The sequence below is a fragment of the Symphodus melops genome (assembly GCF_947650265.1).
Source record: "Symphodus melops genome assembly, chromosome: 17".
NCBI lineage: Eukaryota > Metazoa > Chordata > Actinopteri > Labriformes > Labridae > Symphodus > Symphodus melops.
In genome coordinates this window covers 8468230-8493575 of record NC_136707.1, presented here as the reverse complement: position 1 = coordinate 8493575, position 25346 = coordinate 8468230, and the positions used below count along the sequence as shown (strand labels likewise).

Below are 25346 nucleotides of genomic sequence, written 5' to 3'. Positions count from 1 at the left end.
AGACTCTTGTCTGCATAAGTGAGTGCCGTGCTCCAGAGATGGGTCTCATTAGGCTCATCTAATGGCGCTCAGAGTGTCTTCGGGGTTGGCTCCAGAACTTAGCTAGCTTCCTTGAGGCAGTTTAATTGCTGAGTCCTGTGTTCAGCGGCCGCTCAGCTCATCAGGCGCTAACGAGCCTTAACAAAGCATATGTGCTTCTTGTCTTTCAGAGCACGTATGACCGCTGTCCTCTGGAGTTGGTCCGGTGCATCAAACACATTCTCTACACGGAGCAGAGGCTCGTCAGAGAGGCGACCAATGTAAGTGTGCTGTGAAAAACAAATGGTAAAGCCTGCAAACGTACTTGTGCTTATTCCCCTCCACGATGACATACCCGCTGAATTTAACCTTGCAGAGTTGTAGGCATACGCCGACGAGCACAAAGAGAGGAGGGCAAAAGTTAATGCATCTCAAGTTGCAGCACATATTTTGTGTCAGAAAGGTCTGTTATGAAAGACTTTCTGTTTTAACTGCTTTACAAAGTGTGAATGAAAAGCAAAGGCTTAGAAATAAACTAGTATGAAAGAAAAAGTAGCCCTCTGAAGGACGTCTCAACCGCCGTCTACTATGCAAAGGAAACGGAACCTCATATCATTTGTGAAGAAACCTAGCTCTCAGATCATTCTAGTTAAAACGGAATAAAAAAGTATTCAATGTAAATAATTAACATTACACTTTGCTCGTCTGTGAATACAGCTTTGAAAAAGTAGTTGTAATTTGAGGTCTTGTGGAATCCTTAGCGATGAAAGAAGTTGTCTTTACTTTGCGTCTTTTTGGTTGAAATGAGTCTTGATGTTGGGAAGCAACACACATAATCCATCATAAAGCTAATGTAAAATACTTGTTAAGTAGATACAGGAAAGATGCATGCACTTTACGGTTAAGTATTAGTGCAGGAACGTTTGTCCTTAGTTTGCTGCAAACATTTTTTGATTGGTTTATGTTGTATACATTTTCCCCTGTACTTCTCATTTCCAAAGCATGTAGAGGTTTTTTTTTTTGGTTTTTTTTTACAAATAAATCTAATAGACAGTCATGATGTATGATTGCCTTATTTTGACTAATTCCCTTATAGTAAGCCTTTTGTATTTCTCCATCGCAACAGTGTGCTATGTAGGGAGTTGAAAAAGAAGTCAGATAGTTCATGGTTTATAACAGGTACTGAGCTATAAAAACATACAGCCAGCCGAGCGTAACATGTGAGTCTCAGCAACTCCTGGGGTGAATTGATTTCTAGTCATAACATGCCTTTTCTATTAGTGGAGTGCATATTTGGACTAATTGATTTCTTCCTGTTAAGTAAGAACCTTTAGGAACCATAGTGCCGGCTATCAGATGATTTAATGATCACGCGGTCTGCCCTGAGTATGATAAGCAAATTAATTTTTTGAGTCTTCTCTGTGTGAATTTGTGCCATCACATGGTTTATGCACACAAGGAATTTTATAGACGGACAACCTTAATGCCAAATTCATCATCCAGCACAGATTTGTATCCCTGCTCTCTCTACTAACTCAGCAATGTCCAGCTATTTACTCTAACAACTATCATAAACAATTCATTGAGAGACCAATCTTACCCATGTTGTGCTCCAATCACTGTTTCCTCTTCCTCTCTGGATGCGCCTGTCACTCAATCGGAGTTTGTTATTTACAGTCGAACTCTCCGGTGGGTGGGATGATGGACAGCATGTCTCAGAAATACCAGCAGATCAACCAAGCTTTCGAGGAGCTCCGCCTGCTGACCCAGGACACTGAGAATGATTTGCGCAAGCTTCAGCACAACCAGGAGTACTTCATTATCCAGTACCAGGAGAGCCTCCGCATCCAGGGTGAGAGCACAGAGCCTGAATCTTGTGAAAGCTGTGAAGCAGGAACAAGGAGACAGAGCAGCATTATATAAACAAATATCAATCAGAGTCATTTATCATGCTTTCCAAGTAGTCATTTTCACATGTGCAGAGTTACTGGCTTTCGGATTCATCAATTCCAAGTGAGAAATTATGACATTTTGAACTGCAAGATAGAGGTAAAAAAAAAAGTATATTCAACAGTTTTCACTTTTTCAAAATAAGGAATTTATCAGAAAATAATTGATTAAATGACAATTTATTGAAGCTGTAATTGATTTATATGGTGTGAAGCTCTTATTCTACCCCTGGATAATGTTTAAAGCAAGGTTTAAATATAGAATGTGTCAACGTTTTATTCACATTGATCCCAAATGTGCTTAATTTTGCAGATTAGCAAAACAAAAAACCTCCAGCCTCCAGTAACCTTTGCGTTTGTGCTGCGACATTCAGAAAGTGACACCCAGCTTTGACAGCGTCTGCGCTAGGCTAGAAAAAGAACTTCTTGAGTAAATCATTATGCCACTGAGGTCATGCGAAATCTATGGGCACGTGTCAGAAAGGTTTTTTTTACCTTGTCTCCCTTATTTCTCCTTTTTACCCTAACTCATCCCCACCCCTCCCCCCCTTTGGATGTCAACAACCCCACCCATGCTCAGCTCAGCTGACCAGTCTAGCCACACTTCCCCCTGCTGACCGACAGCTCCGGGAGCCTGCTCTCCTCAGCAAGAGAGCCACGGTGGAGGCATGGCTGACCAGAGAGGCCAACACACTACAGAAATACAGACTGGTTAGACATGACCATAAACCTCTTAGCTTTAGATGTATACTTGATGTGTTTCTTGTTTAAGTAAAATAATAATATGGGCTTGAAAAGTAAACGTCCATTGTTCTGTTGACACGTAGGACCTGGCAGAGAAGCACCAGAAAACATTGCAGCTGCTAAGGAAACAGCAGACCATCATTCTGGATGATGAACTGATCCAGTGGAAGAGACGGCAACAGCTGGCAGGCAACGGGGGCCCGCCAGAGGGAGGCCTGGACATCCTGCAGTCCTGGTGAGTTCTCCTCCACCTCCCACTAAGATCGCAGCCACTAGACTCCCACAAAAGGCAAGGGGTCACTGATTTACAAGCTTACAATTGACTACCGCTGGGTTTATTTCCAAGGTTTATTGCTCCTATTTAAAGGAATATGCATGTAGCGCTTCACTCCTTCATTTTCAGAACGGCTAAAAAAAGCTATTCCCCTTCATACATTTTCTAGATCCTTTGAATGATGCTGTTTGCTAAAAAAAAAAAAAAAAAAACTAAACATAACTAGCCATGTGTATGCCTAAGCTTACAGTGATTCTCACTTCATGCTTTTTCTGTGGGGCTGAATGTGTGTGCGTGTGTCAGGTGTGAGAAGCTGGCTGAAACAATCTGGCAAAACAGGCAGCAGATTCGGAGGGCTGAGCACCTGAGACAACAGTTACCCATTCCCGGACCCATTGAAGAGCTCCTCAACGAACTAAACAGCACCATCACAGATATCATCTCAGCATTGGTCACAAGGTGTGTGTGTGTTTGTGTAAAGAGTTATGTGTCTCCATTTAAAGAAGGTAAAGTGTCTGCGAATCATCCGATTGACTTCACACTTGGCTGCTGTGTTGCAAGGGACCTGTGAAGAGCAATTTCTACAAGAATTAGTGCAACTTGGCCAAGTTCTGGGACTATAACAACAACATTGACCTTTTGACCTGCACCTGTTGAATCTTAACAACTTACTCCTACTTTTTCTAGACAATGCCTCATTTCGAAAACAAAGCATGATTCAGGCCCCGAACTTCTACTTCTTGTAATTGGCTAAACAAATCTGGTTTAAGGATACTCATGTAAAGCAATGTAAAGTCAATAAGGGATTTTCAGTATCAGCAAGTGTTGGTTGTGCTATGAACATTGAGCCACTGTCCTTTTGTGCACCTAATGTTGACCTTTACATAAGCAACTTCTGCTTACACAACCTGTGGTTGACATTATCTGTTGCTCAAAGTCAATAACTCTGACATTCAGTGAATCCTTTCATAACGTCATGTACGAGCTATACTGTATTATGTTCAAAAAATGGGGCTTTTTCTGAGTATGTTTGTGTTTTCTTAATGTAGTTTACTTTATGAGAGACATCTGCTAAAGTAAGGAAATTAAAAATGAAAATAAAGTTCACAGCAGCAAACGTCAGAGACAGTGGAACACATATTTAGCCTGTTGCATTCTTTGATTTTGTGTCATTGATCAACTGGCTTCAGTGTTTTTGTTGTCTTCGCATTCTCGGTTGATCTGAAGTTTTTTACTACATTTTCTTCCCTCTCCTTTAAGATTGTCCCTGCAGGGACCCATAACATTTATGGGTGCATAATTGGATTCCTGGTTGGCCCCAGACATGCCTGAGCTCAGGCAGTAATGCACTGCTATTATGCACAATACATCCATAGACTTATAATTGACTAATGTCTAGGAAGTCCCCTGAAGCATTTCTCCTTGTTTAGAATCAGAGCAACATTGTCAGAAGAAAGTCATTGACGGTTCTGTTTTTAACCTAACAGTTATTACTTTACTATTACCTTCCATTAGTATAGAGGCTTACAGCTAAGGTTAGTTAATAAAAACTAATGTTGTCAAGTCTGTAAGCCTATAAAGCTAAACTTTACACACTTTTTAGTCTGCCTTTTCTAGTTTCATAAGTATGCCAACTCTGGTACAGCAATACATAAAATAAAATAGTAATGTATGCACTTCACACAAACAAATATTCACCAGAGCTTTGTTCTGCTTTAATTCTTCTCTCTCCTTTACTCCACAGCACCTTCATCATTGAGAAGCAGCCTCCACAGGTTCTAAAAACCCAAACCAAGTTTGCCGCTACAGTGCGCCTTCTAGTGGGGGGTAAATTAAATGTTCACATGAACCCTCCTCAGGTCAAAGCGACCATCATTAGTGAACAGCAAGCAAAGGCCTTGCTGAAGAACGAGAACACAAGGAAGTAAGTCCAATGCCTTTTTTTCCCCCATCTCATCCCTTTCCTCTCTGATAATTTTTACAACGTAGTATGTGTTAAATCAATTATTGAAAAAAACGTGTTAAAATCTCATGTTTTAAGAAGTTGCATATATTAGAGCTTCACAGTGTAACAACAACAAGTTACCCTGTTTGTTCCTCTCCCATGTATAACACATTTTTTGGGATCCCTACTCTCTTTAGTGGGGACAGTGATGAGCCCCCGTGGCGCCATTTAGATAGGGATTCTCAGTTTTCTGCAGGGAATAGTGGATCCCAAGAGGAACTCAGGCCATAGTGTGTCTCCAGACCTCACCACAGAGACATGTCTGGAACTTGAACAATGCCCCAGAGGAATCTTTGGAGTGGATGCTGAATCCACATTTAGCCTGTTCCACCACCTCAGTCCACATTCCTCTTGACTAACAGAAACCTTCCAAGACTGTAGGTCAGCCAGGCAGCGACTGGTTGAACGGGTTAGCCATTCAACAGCTCAGCCAGGACAGCATCTGCTTTTCCTCAAACAAACCACTTAGTATTGCACCCAATCCACAGGCCAATCCCATCTGTGTGGTGTTTTCTAACGTTGAGATCATAAATGGAGGATGATGGTGTAACACTTCATTGTAATTACCCAGAAAATGGACATAATTCCAAAAGCCACAGGTTTTTCCTCTCAGCTTCTTTGATTTTAATTTGTTCAAGGAAGAGTTTGATTCTCAGAACTGAAGTCGCTCACAGAAGACGTTATGACTAATTGACTCCATTCTTGATTGTCTCTCATATTCAGTGACAGCAGCGGAGAAATTCTCAACAATAATTGTGTGATGGAGTACCACCAGACTACAGGCACTCTCAGCGCACACTTCAGGAACATGGTGAGCTTGATATCTCATTGTCGATATGTATCCTGTGATACAAGGGCCCGCCAAAATATACTGTACAGTATATTGCTCTTAAGACAGGCAATTTTGTGAGATGTATTTGATCGCTATGTCCAGCCTTTGAACAGAAGTCCACAGCGCCTTTGTTAAAAACAAACAGCTATGCTTCAAACAAAGTATATTTAGTTTTCTTCAATTGCAAGAATAAATTGATATCATTTTGAAAGACCATTTAGTTAGACAAGCAAGTGTTGAGCTGCACTAAAGCATCCATTGTTATTGCGTAATGGCTCTGCAGTGTGGGAGTTACAGTAGAGCACGTACTGCACAAACCCTTGGACACAGTTTAATTTGGAGGATCAGTCAGCTTCTTTTTACATCACACATGTTGTAAGCAAATTTCCCCAGATACTTCCATGGATAATTTACATGTTTGCCATGTAGCCTGTGTAAATTATGGGTGCATGTACTGTTTATGTGATGTGTGCATGTTTACAGGAAGTCACGTTTTGTTCCCCCCCCCCCTCCCCTCGTTCTTACAACACTTATTTTTTATGCAGTCTTTGAAGAGGATCAAGCGATCGGACAGGCGTGGAGCAGAATCTGTCACAGAAGAGAAGTTCACCATTCTGTTTGAGTCCCAGTTTAGTGTCGGAGGCAATGAGCTCGTCTTTCAAGTGAAGGTGAGAGGGTGCAGACGAACAATGTAGAAGAAAAGACTCCCATTAGCCTTGACCCAATAGAGACACAATTCATTCTTCTTCATACAAAAGCACGAATCTGTTCATTCTTTCACGTTAGTCATTGAAAATGAAGCATCCACTCCCCCACACACAGTGAGGCTCTCTGCACATCAGCTTATTCTTATATCTTCTCATTCTACTTCCCAGTGGTTCAATGATGTTTCAAAAGCCCTTTTTACCATATATATATTTATAATTATACTATGGAGGTCATGTTGTGATTCCCTGTTCTTTTCGCTAATAGTTCTTCTTCTTTCTAAATAGACGTTATCACTCCCTGTGGTAGTGATAGTTCATGGAAGCCAAGACAATAATGCCACCGCTACTGTATTGTGGGACAACGCTTTTGCAGAGCCAGTAAGTAAATGTTTCAGAGTGTGTCCATGTTTTCAATTCAGTTTCAGAAACTAGGCGTTTTGTTAATTACATTAATTACTATTAAATTAAGTTATTGATCTTTTTTTTTTTTCCAGAAAACAAAATTCCTAAAAAAAATAAGATGCAATTTAAGAATAATGCTTCCCTTTTAGATACGCTTTGCTAGCTTTGTTTTGTGCTGATGTTTACATATTTAACCCATGACCACAGTTTGCAGCGTGCTGACATCTTGCGCATGTACTAAAAGCTCGTGTCAATCCTGTGCCGTCTCCCCTGCGTCTACAGGGACGGGTGCCTTTCCTGGTGCCGGACAAGGTGCTGTGGCCTCAGCTGTGTGATGCCATTAACATGAAGTACAAAGCAGAAGTGCAGAGTAACAGAGGCTTGTCTGAGGAAAACCTGGTCTTCCTGGCTCAAAAGGCCTTCAGCAGCTCGAGCAACAACCCTGAAGACTACCGTAACATGACTATGACTTGGTCACAGTTTAATCGGGTCAGAACCAAGTCTCTTTCCTTGTGTCTTTGAATACTAATGCAGCTTATGTAAAGTGTAAAATAATTATCTGTCATCTTTGGTAACTAATACATGAATGTATAAAAGGTTTTAGTCTCTGCACCTTTAAAATGCCTGCAGGCCTATTTCTGTAATCCATTTGAGCAACATGCTTCTTCTCTATGGAATCATTTACTATTGGTTATTCATACAGAGAGCTATTTCGTGCTCCATTTGCTGAGTCCCTGCAGCCCTTTTCTGTAGTCGACTTGAGTCAGAGCGCATCATTGGTGGCCAGGTCTTCATCTTAATGTGCCTGTTTGTCCACACAGTGAAAGGCTGGAGGCCTCTTTTTCTGGCTCAAAGCAGCTGGTGATGGGAGAGAACACACTCACATTCACAGCGCACCATCAGTCTCATTAGATTACAGGAACATCAGCCACTTTACAGGATGCTCCATAAAGCACACATACAGACAATTCCAACCCCCCCACCCACACACACACACACACACACACACACACACACACACACTATAATGTATACACGTGCAGTTGCACAGTTTGTTAAATCCTAAACAAACAGGGGAAGGATGTGTTGTTGTCTGTTCTTACAGACTGGATGTTGAAAAATGTGCATATCTATTTTAGTCCTGCATTCTTATTCAAAAACCTTCTCTCTTAAACCCTTTGCTTACAGGAAAGCTTGCCAGGGAGGAACTTCACATTTTGGCAATGGTTTGATGGCGTGATGGAACTCACAAAAAAGCATCTCAAACCACACTGGAATGATGGGTAAGAATCTGCAGCAACTCAGGTTTCTGGTCGGCTTCAACCTCCAGATGAAAAAATGGTCATAATATAAAGATAATAAACTGCTTTTTTTTTTTCTTTCTTTCTTTTTTTTTTTTTTTTTTTTCAAACGAGCAGCAGGACTGCATGTTCTAAGAGAGGAAATGTTTTACTTGTCCTAATTTTGTCAATGTTAAGAACTCAGGCAGCGGTTCAGTTTTATGTTTTTCCATGGCAACCTGACGAGCTGGAACTGCTCCTGACAGTAAAATAGGATTGTAATGAAGGAGATATATGGGCAGTGAATGCACTTAACAGTTGTTATCCCCTTTATATGTTTCCCTGCTATATAGAGCCATATTGGGCTTTGTGAACAAGCAACAGGCTCAGGACATGCTGATGTCCAAACCCAATGGTACTTTTCTCCTGCGCTTCAGCGACTCTGAGATTGGAGGCATTACAATTGCCTGGGTGGCAGAAAATCCTAACAAAGCAGGTAAAACCCCAATCCCAGTCACAGCAAAGATATTAAAGATAATATTTCTATCGTTAGGATTATGGTATTTAATGATCAGAAAAATCTCTGTTCCTGCTACTTATCAGCAGCTTTATAAACAGAATGACTTGATTTCCAACATCAAGAGGATATCAAGTGTTTTGCAAAAAGTTGACGTGTAATTCGCCGCCTTGTTTTAATTGTTGTGTAACGCTGCGTCTCAGGTGAAAGAATGGTCTGGAACCTTATGCCCTACACAACCAAAGACTTCTCCATTCGCTCTCTGTCTGACCGCATCAGCGATCTCAATCACCTCCTCTTCCTCTACCCCGACCGAGCAAAGGATGAGGTTTTCTCCAAATATTACACCCCACCACTTTGTGAGCAAGCTTGTCGCTTTTTCAAAATCATCTGATGTCTTAATATCTGTTTGACAAAGCCATTGAGCTGTCCTTCCCATTCCTTTTGTGTTTTACAGCCAAAGCAGTGGATGGATACGTGAAGCCACAAATAAAACAAGTGGTGCCCGAGTAAGTATAAAGCTTCCCTTTTTCACCTTATTTTTATTTTCTGTCTCTCCTTTCTTTCTTTCATGCTGTCCACCCACCCGTTTTCCCCCATGGCAACATTTAGAGTTAATCACCAAATATTGGAGCCTGAATTCAGATCAGCTATTAGTTATCTGGTACTGTTGGAGGAGGCCAATTAAGGATGGCCAAGGTTCCTGAGTGAACTTGTCTCCCACTCATCATTAGAGTTAGGCTTGTTAGTTAGAAGGACCCGCTCCCTGCCTGTCTCCACGGCTGGTCCTCTCGCAGTAAAGAGAATGGCCGTAATGATGCAGTGAGGCCTGGGAAACACGCTGAGGCTAGTTGCTTAGGCAACTGCTGCATATAGACTCGGGCTTTTATACTGGGTATGTGTGTTCCTCTATGTGCAGGTTTACTACAGCCAATCCAGACCCGGCAAGTGGGAATCAAACCTATATGGATCAAGGCGCCTCACCAGCACCTGTCAATCACCCTCATACTTACAACATATATCAACCTATGTAAGTCAACAAGTCCTTTAAACAAACGTGTTGTTAGTTTGGGAATGTGTGTATGAACATGTGTTTTTTGTGAAGAGTGTCTTGTTACTCATGCTGCGTTGTAGTGTGACTCCTGAGCATGTCCTCTCTGTGGCAGGAGTGACTCAATGTTAGACGCAGAAGGAGACTTCGACCTGGACGACACCATGGACGTGGCGAGGCACGTAGAGGAGCTCTTGCGACGGCCTGTAGAGAGCCAGTGGGGTGGCCAGCAGTCCTGACCCTTGAACTTTTAATCAGTGACAGCACCAGACATACCCCGCCTCCTCATTCGCCCTGCTCATATTGACATTTTACATGGTTTAATTCCATTCATTTCTCTCTTTTGTCAGATAGCTATAATGTGATATGTTAATAATGTTTGTGATTTTATTTTATTTCCAGCATGACAGCATGCATGTCAGTAACTTGTCATAGTTTTTCTTTGTGTCTTTTAGTGTTTGTAAAACAGACTAGGTATAATGCAAAACGTACATTGTTACAGTATTACAAAAAAGAAAATAAAAGGTATCGTTCATTCACATTGTGCATACATTTCCAGAAAGATCAAAAAAGAGATTCTGTATGCAGCCATTTAAACATTTGAATGTTTTCATTTTATTTTTCTTCTTTGTAAATGGGTTTTCAGTATTTCAAACGTTACATTGAGCGCACCCTCCGACAAAGAAAAGGAACTTAACTGAGGAGTTTCGTTTTGCTCTTATTTACATTTTCATATTTACTGCTCTGAAAAGTTACGGTTCTCAAAATTCATACACACTAACCTAAAGGCGGAGTGACTCTTTCTGCAACTCTCTTCATCAGCACGTGTACTAGTGTACAATCTGTTTTGTCTGATTTGTTCACCAGCTATAATAACCCAGCCAGGGGGCTTATGCACCTCCCTCTCTCTCTCACAGGGCTATTTGTCTTCTGTCTGCACACAGAAATGCAAATCCAAGCATTTACCCAGCGCTGCCCGCTTTTCCTCTCAGGTCCCTCCGTTCCCCTCATCAGTGCTACCTCGCATTATCCTACTGACAGTCAGTGTTACTATTGGTTCGCTTGTTGTTTCTGCACCATGCTCACATCCAAGGTACAGTCTTTTTTTTTTTTTTTTTTGTATTACGTGTAAACCTCTGTGAAGAAGATACTGGCTAAGTTTCACTGTTTTACGATGGAAACCACTTTCCTAATGAAGTCAAGACGCATGATGCTTCCTCCTTACTTTTCTTCCCATCCGTCCACTTGTCTTTGTAGCTGTGCCATGACACTGCGGTGAAAGTCTCTTGTGTGATAACATGACCGCACCAGCAGCAAAAGTAGCGAGATGTACATACACAAGTTCACACGTTAGGTCCTTGAACAGAACTACCTGCCACTGGGACACATTTAGAGCTCAAGGATACTAAGACAACACATTTGATTTTTGTTTCAAGACTAGTTTTCACTGTGTGTCCCTTTTTTTGTGACACAAACAAGATAATGGATACATTAGTCTGATAGAAAAGCTTGAAACTATAACCCTGATCTCTGCTAGGAAACAGAAAAACACGTTTGAATTGAAAAACAAAAAAAAAATGTTGCCAACAATAGTCTTGCACCTCAGGAATGAATTGCTTTGCTTCGCCAATGTAAAAACCAAATAGAAAAAGATCTATCTATACAGAATATATGAATTTTATTTTCACTATCATAATTCTATTTTATCATTGTTTCTCTGGCACTCCCCTATCAATTGTAAGCCCTATGCATGACACTGTTGAGGACTTGCATACTATAACCTCGTTAGTTTAGACAGGGGGTTAACGTCTCGTGTCAGGAGAAGTACAGCTTGAAAGAGGATTCCAAACAACTGGAAATCAGAGAAAAATGTATGTTGTTCTTTTGTGTTTGTCCAGCAGACATTACAGTATTAAAGATATTCCCTCTGTGATCTTTTCATTTCTTCCTCCAACTCCTTCTGTATCTCAAGCCACATGGACAGTCTTTGATATATTCTTCATACTCATCATTTCGAAGCATTGTTCCGCTGTAGACTGTGTATTTTTTCATGATGTAGATGGCGCTGTGTGCTATTCAATGTACAGTATGTACCATGTTTGTGGTTTTGGTTTGTCCTTTGGAGTTATTCCAAGAAACAGCTGTTGGGTTAAAAAAAAAAAGAAGAAAATAAAGTTTTATAAATAATTTTAACTCAACGTGTAGAAGTGCAAAAGATATTGATGTCACTACAAAATAAATGCTCATTGTAATCGCGTGCAGTCAACACTCCCAGTCATCACGATGCAGCAGAGTCACAGACGTGGAGCCACACAAGCTCACCTGAATTTAAAAGAGCATAAAGAGTGAAAGCACTTTGTGTAATTGCCTCACACAAAGGATTATTGGAGCTCTGACCATACTGCTCTTAAACATATACACAGATTATGTTCATAGCTGTATTAAAATGCCTTTACACATTTTCTCTATCCAAGCAAAGTGGGGTTTTATTTTTTCGACATAAAAGTACTATTAAATAATTTATATATGATATTAATGAACGACTTTGAGATATGAAAAGTGTTCTCAAAGTCCTTAAGAGAAAACTTTGTTCCTTCCCCCAAAGACATACCCAATGATACTGAAAAGTAAATTCATAATCAAGGTAGGTATTTAGGTGGTTTTACCAGACTTGTGATTGATTAATCCTTATGAATCCAAATTCTACTAATTAAGATTGTATTGTTGTTTTTATTTCCAATTTCTTCATTTGCAGGATTTAAAAAGATGGTTTATGATAATGGAACTATCATGATAATGGAAATAATGGAAGTTGATGATTTGTTTATGGTTTCAACAGCATCCACACTTATATAAACTTTCACAGACAGGAAACCGGTTTTTATATTTAACCAAACTAACTGAAAAGTACTTGTTATACCCGGATGGTTCAAGAAATATTTCAATGACGTCAACATGTCGTGTTGTATCTGGTATGATTCAATTCAGTCAATGTTAAATCTTGAACTAAAATTGAACTTCTAAAATCCATAGAGACTCTTGAATCTAAGAGATGTTCAGAGACAAAGTTAATTTATTACAATGCAGTTTCTTTACAAATTATATTTTATTTTGAAGTTGTACTGCTCCTTGATATCAATAGTTTATTAACCTACCCATTGACAATTTTATGATCGCAGATAAAAAAAATGTATTTGAATAAGCTTACTTCTGCCATCTAGTGGCCATAACAAACAAAACTGATTTTAGTGTGCGTGTACATGCATAGTGTAAATTGTAACTTCAATGCCATTGCTTTAGTGTCAGACCTGCCAAAGGTGATAAGAAAATCAAATTAGCCGTCTATAAAAGTAGTACAACTTGTTTCTGTTATCAGGTTATACTTTAAAAAAGTTATTTTCTAAATCTTAATTGAAAGAAAATACTTAGTATAGATTTTGAGGGTGAGTTCTGTTTGGTTTATTAATTTTTAATGTGTGACTGATGAATGAATGGCTGAGCTGGTAATCAGGTGAATAGGGCTCTTAGAGGTCAGTGCTGACCTGTTGCTTGGATACTAGACCTGCACTCATTCGTTGTTCTTAGCAGTGTGCATATTTTTTAATGGTTTCTCCTTTTTTCTCCTGGACATAGTGTATCAGTGTCACTTGGCCGTCTGCTTACACACTCTGACACTTTTTGTTCAAATTTAAAGTCAGATTTAAAGATGTGAAAATCTAAGTTGTTCCTTTGTAAACACTGGGATATTCCTGATAGTATATCAGTTTAGTTCAAATTAATTTAACAGCCTTACTTTAATTATCATAAAGCTAAAGTGAGGATTTCACTGTTAATACAGTCATTAAAGAAATGTTTCATAAATAGTGATTTCTGACCATGATTCGTTTTCTCAGGTTTGGAAATAGATATAAAGATGTGGACACCCCAGTCTCTAAAAATGATCCCTCGAGGAGAGGCTCTTATAGTAACATAAACACATTTACTTGGCTGGCATGACAGGCCTGTCACCACTAGGGGTCAGCAAAGTCAAACAGTTCACACATCAAGCCACCTTCTGGGTGGTTGATGTGATGTCCTTATTAATTCAGATAAAAAGCTGTCATCTTTTCATAAAAGGCCAACAAAGACAAGTCTGACCAGGCATCCATTTAAAAAAAACTTGGCTGTCTGTAAATCGTTTTTGAGTAAATTAGTTTCGTTAGTTTCATTATTTCTTTTTGTCCTGGGTTGATTGTGCCTCTTTCACAGAATTGGCCCCAGCCTGGCCCTGTCAGTAAAAGTAGTCTAGAACCGCCACTGACTACAAGGAGCAGATCATTTCTGGAAACACCAAAAAAAATTCACTTGTCTGTTTTTGGGTGGGTTGCATTATTGTATGTATAGGACTAGGTAGATTAAATAATATAATAATCATAATATTACCAGCATTCAAAGATGCTAAGGTGGCAGTGGCTTTGTGTTGCAAATGAGGGCAAGCAGATAACTACGCATTGTCACTGAGAAGTAAATGACTTCTGCCATTTAACTTACACCAAAACATATATTGCACATTCTTTCTATATTATTACTTTACAAGTTCTTTTTGTGTTGACTTTGATTTCGATATTAATTATTAGTGGTGGGTTGGCTTATTCCATACTTTCTGCATGCATTTTACTCAGAGTTAATTGTACTTGAGTTGTACATGTGATGTGCATTCACAAAACATACCAAGCTTAATCGCATATAGTTTAATTTGCAGCTCCCCAAATTACAATACTGTAATTCATGCATCTACTCATATTGGAGAATTGGAATTATATGAATAAAATCAAACTTAATCATCTAAATCATCTTTGTTGTAATATTTAAAAATATGTCTAATGGAGGATCAAATGTTTGGGTTTCACTTGTTTATTTTAAAGATAATCAAATATTTCACTCATTAAGTCATGCAAAAGCATACTTTTAATTTACATCATTTTTGGAGAGCCTTTATTAGAAGGATCAAATGCACAGTTTCTGTTCCTGTCACTCTGATGATCACATGAGCTGGCACAGGAAGTGCAGTGGCAGCCCAGCAAGGTGCACCCTCTGCTTCATGGCTTTAAGCAGCAGGCACTTCCCCTTCCCCAATATTCAAATGTTCAGCTCACACATGTGGCTGTGAGAAGATTGTTATTGTGGTTTTGTTCTTGTATTTCTATCCTTCTTAGAAGCTCGAAATGAATAACTGTTTCTGGTGCTGCAATAGAAACTAAATGTGTCAGGGTAAAGTCCAGCAAACATGAGGATTTCCTCAAGAATCTAGTGTTCTAATAAATCCTGAACATTTGACCGGTTGAACCCTGACGCTGGATGGGGTTTGAAAACTTGTTCAATGAGCTTGCATGAAAAAGGCATTAGAGTCCTGGGGGTATGGCACTGGAAGTCCATTGGTGTTACATGGACAGCTGCTGTCGTGGTATAGAGCAATGCTTTACTGACACATGGCTGACATGCTGTCTCAGGAAGATACTGATAACAAACCTCAATAGAAAACAACAAGGTTTTTATAGAATGACATTGGCTAATCAGTTCTCAAGCTGGTGCTGATATTTAGTATCTCAATATTTTTCTCAAGTATACTTTTTTTCATTTGAGGTCTCAGACAAACAACAAGTTATGCTCTCTTCATCACTCCTGACTGTTCATTTATTTAGTTCCAGTGTGCTGTCTGAATCTTTTTTTTTTTAACATTTATTTAAAACATGTGTACATACTATATAAATCCCTGAAGCAAATTCTGGAATAAAGTTGCTCTCGACGGCACGCTGAGCAGTATTTGCAAGTTGATCAATGAGAGGTCCCTTGTCTTTCCCCAGGCTGTGGCCATATATTGTGGACTCATCTGAACTAGTTTTGTACGAAAATGGAGCTGACGTTTGAGGGCAGGTTGTCAGAGGCCTTTTAACATTAGAGTGAGACAGCTGCGCCAAGGAGGGGAGGCTTTTAAATGCAGAATTTCAACTGAATTATTTCTGAGAATGCATAATAAAAGACCGCGTGAGAGATCATGGGTGGTTGGGGGGGGGGGGGACGTTTGCCTAGTCACATTTACCATGAGTCTTGTGGAGAGTATTTACAGATTTCTCTCTTTATTCTTACTATAGAGATGTGCCTGTGCTCCACTAGGAGCTCTGTCTTTAAGTCATTCTTATCTTAAATTCTCAGATGAATGATTGCTATTTGAAGAGGCTGTGTGTCAGCTGAAGTTGAAACCTTTTTTTAACACCATGGTCAGTGAAAATTATCAAGAGGAACCCGTAATGCACTTGACTCACTTCTTTTGACCTTCTCCATCCTCAGACAGAATGTATCCAATGATCAAACACCATATGCAACAATTTGTCCGGTGTCATGTGGGTGCTAATTCTCAATGACAGAATTTCTCCATTGTTTGCAGCAATGACGTGATAAGAATCTGAAAACAGAATCGAATCTGTCTTTGGTGTATAGATGTCACTTTGGCTCTGATTAGAAAGACCACGTTTGACAAATCTGAGCAGACACTGCGCTCACGCCCGCTGCTCTGAGTCCTTTCATACAAATTGCCGGTGATTTGATTTGTGGCCTTAGTGACTAAATGGAGTTACATTATCCCAGCTTACTGGCCATGTCTTTCCTGATGATGTGAGCATGGCCTGATGGTGAATTGAACGTCCCTTGAACAGTGTAGTTGAGCATTAATGAGACTAATATATATAATATAATATAATATAATATATATATATATATATATATATATATATATATATATTGGGGGTGTTTTTTTAAGATATCTGAGTGTGTAATGAGGGTAGAAGTTCTGTAATTTAAACTACAATACAAGCTGAAACAGGTTCTTATATTTTATTTCACTTCATTCCTAGGGATAAAAGACATGAAACAAAAACAGAGATGTGATACAGGAAAAGAGACTTAATTTTCCTCCAGAACAACATTCTGCTTCAAAACATCTGGAAAGCGACTTTAAAATAGAAAAGAAGTCCTACAATGTCCCAAAACGTTATGTTAAGCACAGACAGATCTGAGTGAAATGGGAGGAGAAGGACAAGAGCACAGGGAAAGTGAAAACAAAAGGGAGGGAGAGATAAACAAACAGCTGGGGCATTCATGTGCTTGAGAGAACCGAGCAAACATGCTCTGAGAGATGCAGTGATTGTCAGGGAACTTACAGTTTTGTTGTCAGCAGAAAAACATGGACTACAAGTCCAATGTTTAATCTGATCCGCTCACTCAGCCGGAAACATCTCAACAGTAAGCAGCAACAAGAAAGTTCTGACATTCAACTTTAGACATGCCGATTGCAGTTGTTGTTGTTTTTTTTTGCCTCTGTTTGATAGGACAGTTGATGAGAGACATGAAATGTTGGGAGGAGAGAGAGGGGATGATGCACTGCAAAGGACTGAGGTTGGATTCGAACCCACGGCCACTCAAACAAGAATTAAAGCCTCTGCACATGGGGCACATAACATAAGCACGAGGCTATTCGGCATCCCAGACATGCCAATTTCAATTATGAAGGATTTTTAAAAAGAAGCAAAGATTTCAACAGCTTCACCAGTATGTTAATATGCGTTTTATTTTCCAAATATTCTTGGACACTGCTGGGCCTTTTTGTTTCACATTTGATTAACATGGCTTGCAATACATAGCCTAACCAAATAATAGAACGGAAATAAAATAAAATAACAAATGAAAACTTGAAAAACTGTGAATTTTGTTGTTCAACATTTTTACTTTTAAATATGTTAGCTCCCTCTTGGAGATCTTATGCAGTCTTCTCGTTGTAGATATGGAGTTCAGGAGGGAGTATGTGGGGTTTAACGTTTTAAGTTTGGCTTTAAACTTGCACGTGTGATTTTTTTGCAGTCTCGTCCAGGTGTGGAGCGCGCGCACACCAAAACATGTAGCTGTGATTGCGCGCGCATGAGCCTGATTGATTCGATTGCACATGCACGCGCGGATGTGTGCACGTGTTTCGTGGCTTATTGCGGTTGCGCTTTCGCAGTCTTGAATTTATCCCGCGGATGCATGTAGAGGGGAAGGTCTCCTTCTGTTTGCAGGCAGTGCAGTGCAGCAGAAGTGTGGAGGACGCGAAGCGACGCGCACAGCAGAGAGTCCACAGAAGTGACCGTTGTAAGCGAAACCGATTGTGAGCGAGGACAAGGAGAGGAAAGTACAAGCTTTAAGCAAACAGGGCAGCAGCGAACCCTCGACTCAAGTCAGTATTTGCTGGGGGGGGGTTTTCAACACATACCCCAAGAAAGCTAATCGGACGAGATCGTTTGCGGGGTATACCGTCAGCAAGACTGCTCTCTAACCGTCCGCTGTCCGGATTCAGACAGATCTTTATGTGATGGACCAGTAAGAGGAGGGAAAGCCACACTGCACGTCAACAAGTCCACCGTGCTGTGAAAGAATGGGCTGTTTTTACATTGTGGAGGGGAGGGCTTTGCTGTAACACCGGCGGATCATGGCAGGGGTACACGCTTCAGATGCTGTGTTGGGACATTTTCTGGATCCTGCCATCGGTGCCCAGCCGGCTCAGGGCGCGACCAACGTACCCGGAATCACCGGCGATGCGGCCGCGCTGACACCAACCGGTACCCGCGCGTACTTGGAGGTGTCAGCAGCTGCCCAGGGCTACGGGGCCGAGGGAGTTTACACTAATGGACGATACATGGAGCATGGCAGTCCAAGGATCGGGAGTGGCAGCCGTGATAATTCAGCCGAGAGAATTCAGGGATCTGGAAACCCACCTTGCGGCATCATGAAGGTTGGTTGGCTGGTTGAAACGTTTAATTCTTCCTTGATGGGATTGTCAAGGTGACACGAGAGTTGCCTAAGTGGCTCTGCCACTAACGCTTTTTTAAAAAAAGGCAATACAGACAATTTTGGGTTAAAGCCAGAGTCTGTGCAGGAACTTCTAGGGGACATCATAAATTAGGAACATTAAATCTATTTTTGTTTAAAAAAAAAAAAAAAAAAACATCTCTCCCTTCTTACAGATGTTGCCCAATAATAACCTATTAGAATATTTATGAGAATATTTTTTTTTATCCTCACTTTACAACAATGGATCACACAAAGCAATAATAACAAGCTTAAATCTGCAATTGCACTCAACAAAACTTCTCATGAATTGAATGTCTTTTTATGTTGATGTACCTTCCTCAAGTGTTAAACCTTTTTAACAAGACAGTCTTTGACTTGTTCCTGAAATCTTTTTTGAAAAACTTTGTATTCACTGACATCCTGAGCACTTCAGAAATGGCATCTCAAACAGAAGCAAAGTGGCCTTATAGGGTTTTTTTTTTTTTGCTTCAGGGACCCTGCTGTTGCCACAATACAGTCCATTTAAGTAACACAACTGAAAAGTACAATTGTTATGTATTTAACCTGAAAAATCAAAACATCTTACAAAAGAATATATTTATAGAACTATTTTATCTTTAAAGATTTCCAATTGACACTACAGGAGTAAAGCAGTTCTTCCTGTACCATATATAAACCTGATTTGGGGATCAGGGTCAAGACATCCCTTTGCTTGGCTCTATCAGATAGTGAGCGTTACATATTTTAATGGGGCCTGGCCTTTATTAGTGCTCCCATTACTGAGGGATTATTTAAGTGGCGTTACACACACTAAGAAATAGGTAATATTTCACATCTGATTTCTGTTGTGTTTCTCCTAAGCTTTAGTGCACACAAATACCTGTCATTTTTTACATAGAGTGCACTGTGTGAGCATGACAGACTTCATGAAATCCTAGGTGAAGGTAGAAGTGTTGCGTAGGTTGGACCCACTGGAGAGTTACATTCTGTCACATCAGAGCCAGTATGCTTGCTTGCAAAACACTGGCTAATTCTTTGTTAACCCCAGTGTTCGATCTCCTGCAGTTGTGGGCAAACGAATGTTCTTGAAAGTCGTTGACCGAATGGAACCCAAGTGAAGGCTTGCCCTTGGTTTTCCCTACAAAACAATTGTTCCCAATTAAAAAAAAAAAAAAAAAGACTTTGAAATATAATATGGCTACAAAGCACTAAGTCCTTCCTTCCTCTCCACAACAAGTAGCCAACTGCTGTGAGACTCAAAGGCAATGCATGGCAAGAAAGCTGGAGGGGATTGTGCTGTCCATGTGATTGATAACAAATCTTCAAAGGCTCATAGTCTGAATGTGCTCACATGAAGCTAAAAAGTGATCCTGCCATGGCTCTGCTCGTATAGAGTGATGAATTACAATAATCCTCATGTATTACTTCAAATATGTTTATTATTGTTGTTGATGTTCCAGGGGAAAAAAAAAAATCCTGTTTGTTTACAAAATCAGAAATGAAACGGCACAAGTGTGACCCTTGGCATTCTATGATCCAATAGTGCACTGACATGTCTTTAGAGTCCACCTCTGTTAGATGAGCATGTTTGCACATAGCTGTAGTCATTCATGACCCTGGTTAAATAACTAAAACACGGTTAGGTGAAAGACCAAACTTTAGACTGTTCAGCTGTCAAAGCTGTTAGAGGGAGCGCTGTGGGCTTGTGCACAGCATGAAGATAACTTTTTGCATGAACTGTGATGAATTCATTTATTATTATTTTTTTTTTTACCGAGCATGTTGTCTTCTCTTAGTTCCAAGAAGACAAACGTCCTTCAGCTTTATCCTGATAGAATAGTTGTTCATGCAGCTGCTCTGTTTAACGTCGATCACGACGGCCTCGTACGCTTCTGCATTGAAATATAAAAAGCTCGGAGGTGAACCATCGAAGACACAGAGCCGTTGAAACATCTTTTGCTATTTGATACTTGATCTATACTCGTGTAAGGGTACACACCGTTTGAGCAGAGCATGGTCGGAAACTGGGTCATTCCTTCTGCAGACTTGGGCCATGTATAGCTTGAGCAAACACGGTCACACGCCAGCCGCAGTATTGTGTGTGTGTGCGTGTGTGTGTGTGTTTGATACGAGCTTTTGAAGGTGAAGAGGTTACGGTTCCATGTGACTCGGGAGTCAAATGAGCAATTAAGGCTCTGTGTTACCTCATCAACTTGACTCCTCAACAAGAAAATGTTAGAACAGAAGGGTTGGTAAGTCCCCCCCCCCCCCCGAAGCAGACATTCAACTTTGTCCTCTTGTCATTTCTTTAGCAGTTTGACAGTGTCATGCTCGAGTGTCTGCAGAGTGTCTGGAGGGAGGTTTGTGATGCAGCCTTGTTATGTAATGCTGGACTGTGGACAGCTGCAAGGCTGGCTCCAGCCTGGCTGCTAGCTTGGGGGGGGGGGGGGGGGGACTGACAACCAGCAGAGCGAGGGATGAGGTGAACGAGATTTGTCCAAGAATTTAAAGATCAGAGCTTTATCTTAACACAATCTCTGAAACATTTGCTGCAGGCATGTATTTAATTTTTCTTTAGCTGCCCTTTCTTTTCTGCACATTTGCAGAAGATGAAGAACACTTTTTTTTTTTTTTTTTTAGAGATTTGTATGAACAAAAAGCTGTTCATTGATTAGTTTTAAAGTATACAGAGAGAAGAAAAGAAAAGCGATAAAACACACTCCATGTCCACTGGGAAGAAAGATCGATGAAGATCACAAGGAGATCGGACGGTCTTCTGCATCCTTTCCCTGTCCACCTTTGAGTGGCAGGATACAAACTCATCCTCAGGTTATGACCTCATGTAATAGATTGGAGCCAGTTTGACCAAGCTGCCAATTATCTGCTCAAGAGAGTCTACTGAGATGTTTCATATATGATTAGCCTATGGTAAGGGGCAATCCTGATAACTGAGAGCCAATGCTTGAATACCAGAGAAGGGGATCGCCTAGTGGAGGAGGTGATGCTTCACCTCATTTTCTAGAGGTTTTAAAGAGGAGAAATGTATGATTTGAGTCCAATAGCTATGCTTGTATAATACAACTGTTAATCATTTGTTGTTTGCGTCACTAAGAGGAAGAGAGATCTGTCTTTAATATAAGGCAACATACCCCATTAAATGATTGTCCTGTAACTGTAAAGAAAAATAAATATATAATACAGATTTGGGAGTGCACTGTGCAAGAAATACCTCCAAACATCAGACACCTGAGCTTCCTCATCAGGATTTTTCACTTTAGATCAAGAGCATTTAAATGTGGGTTTTGAAAAAAAATGTGTTCCTTGTTTTTACAAAGTACACATCAAATATATCTGAATAAACATCAAATAAACACAGAAATACACATTCTTTCTGTATTTGACCACCTCTGGCCCTTATTACAGCTGCCACGCATCATGTCTCTGACTTTACTGCTGCCCAAGGTTGATTGGTAAGTCGTCCTTTGTATGGTGCATCATGACACGAAGGGTCCAATGAAAAGATATCAGTAGGTTAAGTTAAGGTTAAGGGTTTTTTCTGCAATGATAGGGGACATAATTTAGTTATTTTGAGAAACTTGGAGTAAATGTTATTTTGGCAACTGTAATAGCTTTCTAATGTATTTGATGTTTTTCTGTTTGCGCATCAGAGGTCAACAAGTGTGAAAGATAGATAGATAGATAGATAGATAGATAGATAGATAGATACTTTATTGATCCTGAGGGAAATTCAAGGGAAAACAGAAGTGCATACTGTTGTACAGCATGAATTCTATTTTCAGAAGGCCTGCTGCTGGGAGACACACATGTAACTGTGTTTGTGACATTTAAAGTTTACTTAAAACCTGTCCAACCAGTGGATACAAACATATGGCTGTAGGGGCTCTAAGAGAGAGGGCAGAGTCTCTTAACGATCTGCCCCCTGATTGGCTCCGGCAGTTTTTGACTGGACTGGTCCCCGACTGGCACCATTGACAGCTACAAAGCTTGTTAAAATGAGTGTGTTATCATTATTATTTTACAGCATCTCCCTCAAGCCAATTTTTTTTTAACCTGGCCCTTTTCACTTTTGCTCAGTCTCTTTTCATTTAATGTTGGTTTTCATTCAGCTTTGGCCCTTTTGTTTTCATGTAATTTGTGAGGTTTTACTTGACCTTTGTTGTCTGTGTGTGTGTGAGGGAGACCATTTTAAAAGATGGGAGGAGGATATAATGCTAAAATCATCTTCTGATCATTCTGTAACCGTGAACACCCTAATAAGATGTGCTTTTAAAACATCAAATGGGTCACTACACGCAGGTTTATTGTTGGCAACTTCCAGTAAAGCCCCATTTTCTGTTCAAAGCCTGCCTCTGCTGCTCCCTGTTGCTTTGCCAATGTGAGTTTTTCTGGTCCTTGACGCACCACAGCCTGAACTTATAACACTGATTACATTTAGTGGGATCATCTGAGATGATGACAATAATAGTGATGAGGATGATGATGAGCATCGGATGAACGGCAGATTCCTGCCTCACTGCTCATATCACAGGCTTAAAGTGAATTAATTTGAAGTAATGGATAATTCCTGGAAGTTAGGGCAAAATGCATTTTTTTCAAGGGTGTTACATAAAAAAAAAATATCCCCATGACTCTAACAGGAGCCACCCCATACTGAACGCTTCGATATTTTTGGAAAAACGAGATCTGTACTGCGTTGAAAAGAAGGCGGCATGAAGATTTGAAGTGGTGATTACAGACGGTTGGAGCTGCTGAGTCATCGCTTGTTCTTTTGGCTGATTCTCTCAAAGCAGCAATCAGAAAATACAAACATCTCAAATAAGCCTATTTGTCTTCCAATCCACATCTTACAGCCAAACAGGGTGTGGAAGCGTCCTGTTTTTTTAAGGTCACTTAGCCACAGAGATGCTGAGCCCAAATAAATCCCTGATTTGTAGAAAAGTTGTGGTAAACATGTTGGTAGAGGAATTTATGTTGGTAGAGGAATTTTAAATCAAGGAATTTTTGATTTTGTGTTAGCATGTAATAATATTTTTGTTTAATTGAATTACTTTATCTTTCATCTCTAAAAATCACTTGTACTTACATCACTGTCATTTCACTATTATGTTATAGAGCACAGTAAAGGCAAGAAATCCAGAAAGAGATCAAATAGTTGGGAGTGTTTTAAGGTGTTGAAAAGGCTCGATAATCCTTTTTTAGAGTTTGGTTTTGGACACATGTTTAATAACATCAGTTTGCCGATTAATTCACTTGCTAATGTGTGAATTTGGATGCGTTTATGTTGCTCAAGACCAATTTAAAATAGCCCACGCAGGTTTGAGAAGGAAATGTGACCACGCATTGATGAACAGAATGGTCTTTGCTCTTTCTGTATAGCTGTTTTCATATCAAGGACATCATTCACGATGAGTCACATTCAGATTAGTCAGGCTGGATATTTCTAAGGTTAATCTGGGCTGCAAAAACGGGGGTCTGAATGGATGAACGGAACAATATGGCTGTGTGAGTGATCCACCCGGCTTTTCTCCGACAGATTTTGAATGTCGCTCTTCCTCCCGATCACACTTTGTCTTGAAGCCGATGTAACTGTACACTGAGAAGATGTCTGTGTGACTAAGGATGATGAAAGAGGTTGCAATCATCAAAACAGTTCACTATAATATATATATATATATATATATATATATATATATATATATAAAAGTGCATCGTCATGTATTAACATTGCTTTTACAGTGAAATCTGTTTTTAAGCCTAACAATCGATTGTTTCTGTTTCCTCTTTAAGGTTGGATTTGGAACTGTTGAAACATTGAATGCAATAAGCTCATGCTCTTTTGCTTCAAGTGTCAGAATAACCGATGAGTGTGAATGGTATGTTTAGCTCAGGTTGTCCCCACTGAAGAGGAAACATACAAAATGGAGCTTTATCAAGGATTTCTGTCATTATGCAACTTAATTAAAAAGAGCAGAAAAGCAGGGTAACGGGTAAGACCAGAGCCAAGTTTTCTTCAGCCTCGCTTTATTTACTCAGACAGTCAATTTATTCAGCTCGGTCTGCCAGAGGGAGGACACTGTCTTCACGTCCACACCATTTCATTCTCTTCCCCCCCCCCCCGTCCCTCCTGCTGCTTATTGTGGTGGAGTCGTATGTATGGTTAAGCATGGAACAGGGAGAATGATTGCAACAGTGAACGTTTGTATCCTTGTGTGTTCATTTTCCGTCGTAGTCACTTAGATATCAGAAGTGACGGAGGTGAATGTTAATGGGGGATTTTGTCGCATTCTTACAAGCGCTGCATATCTCCTTATTGAAACAGAATAAAATTCCTCTCAATCATGGCAGAGGACCAAACTCTTTGGAATTCCATTCTGAGAGAATTCAAGAAGATATTATATAACTAATGGTAAGGTAAGAACAGGGAGGATGTGGTGCAACTCATTATTATTTGAACTTGTAGATGTGTGACGAGTTTGGCCAGAAAATTGATATGCAAGAAACTGTAGATATTTATTTTACATCAAACTGTTTAAGTTTTTATATACAGTAATCCAAGAAAAGTCGTGCACGTCTTTAGCTGCCTTCAAGGCAGCCAGATTTTTTTTCTACCTGACATCTGCTGAGACTTTCTACTGAGTGTAAAACAGGAAGGAGATTGTTCACAAAATATCAGGCGCAAAACAATGT

At 40.0% G+C, this 25346-nt stretch overlaps 2 protein-coding genes across 2 annotated transcripts in view; both read left to right on the top strand.

The window, feature by feature from the left end:
- Positions 1-11712, top strand: part of stat5a (signal transducer and activator of transcription 5a) — a 44938-nt gene extending 33226 nt beyond the window's left edge. Inside the window, exons 4-19 of the mRNA XM_079367165.1 lie at positions 210-299; positions 1696-1870; positions 2548-2678; positions 2795-2946; positions 3289-3444; positions 4730-4909; positions 5714-5801; positions 6368-6490; positions 6815-6907; positions 7214-7420; positions 8120-8214; positions 8565-8707; positions 8932-9087; positions 9186-9237; positions 9648-9758; positions 9895-11712. Of these exons, the coding sequence (XP_079223291.1) occupies positions 210-299; positions 1696-1870; positions 2548-2678; positions 2795-2946; positions 3289-3444; positions 4730-4909; positions 5714-5801; positions 6368-6490; positions 6815-6907; positions 7214-7420; positions 8120-8214; positions 8565-8707; positions 8932-9087; positions 9186-9237; positions 9648-9758; positions 9895-10018 (2076 nt within the window). The 3' untranslated portion in view covers positions 10019-11712. The remainder of the gene's footprint in view (positions 1-209; positions 300-1695; positions 1871-2547; positions 2679-2794; positions 2947-3288; positions 3445-4729; positions 4910-5713; positions 5802-6367; positions 6491-6814; positions 6908-7213; positions 7421-8119; positions 8215-8564; positions 8708-8931; positions 9088-9185; positions 9238-9647; positions 9759-9894) is intronic.
- A 6062-nt stretch (positions 11713-17774) lies between these two features.
- Positions 17775-25346, top strand: part of LOC306838505 (inactive phospholipase C-like protein 2) — a 59774-nt gene continuing 52202 nt past the window's right edge. Inside the window, exon 1 of the mRNA XM_079366709.1 lies at positions 17775-18579. Coding sequence (XP_079222835.1) covers positions 18277-18579 — 303 coding nt within the window. The 5' untranslated portion in view covers positions 17775-18276. The remainder of the gene's footprint in view (positions 18580-25346) is intronic.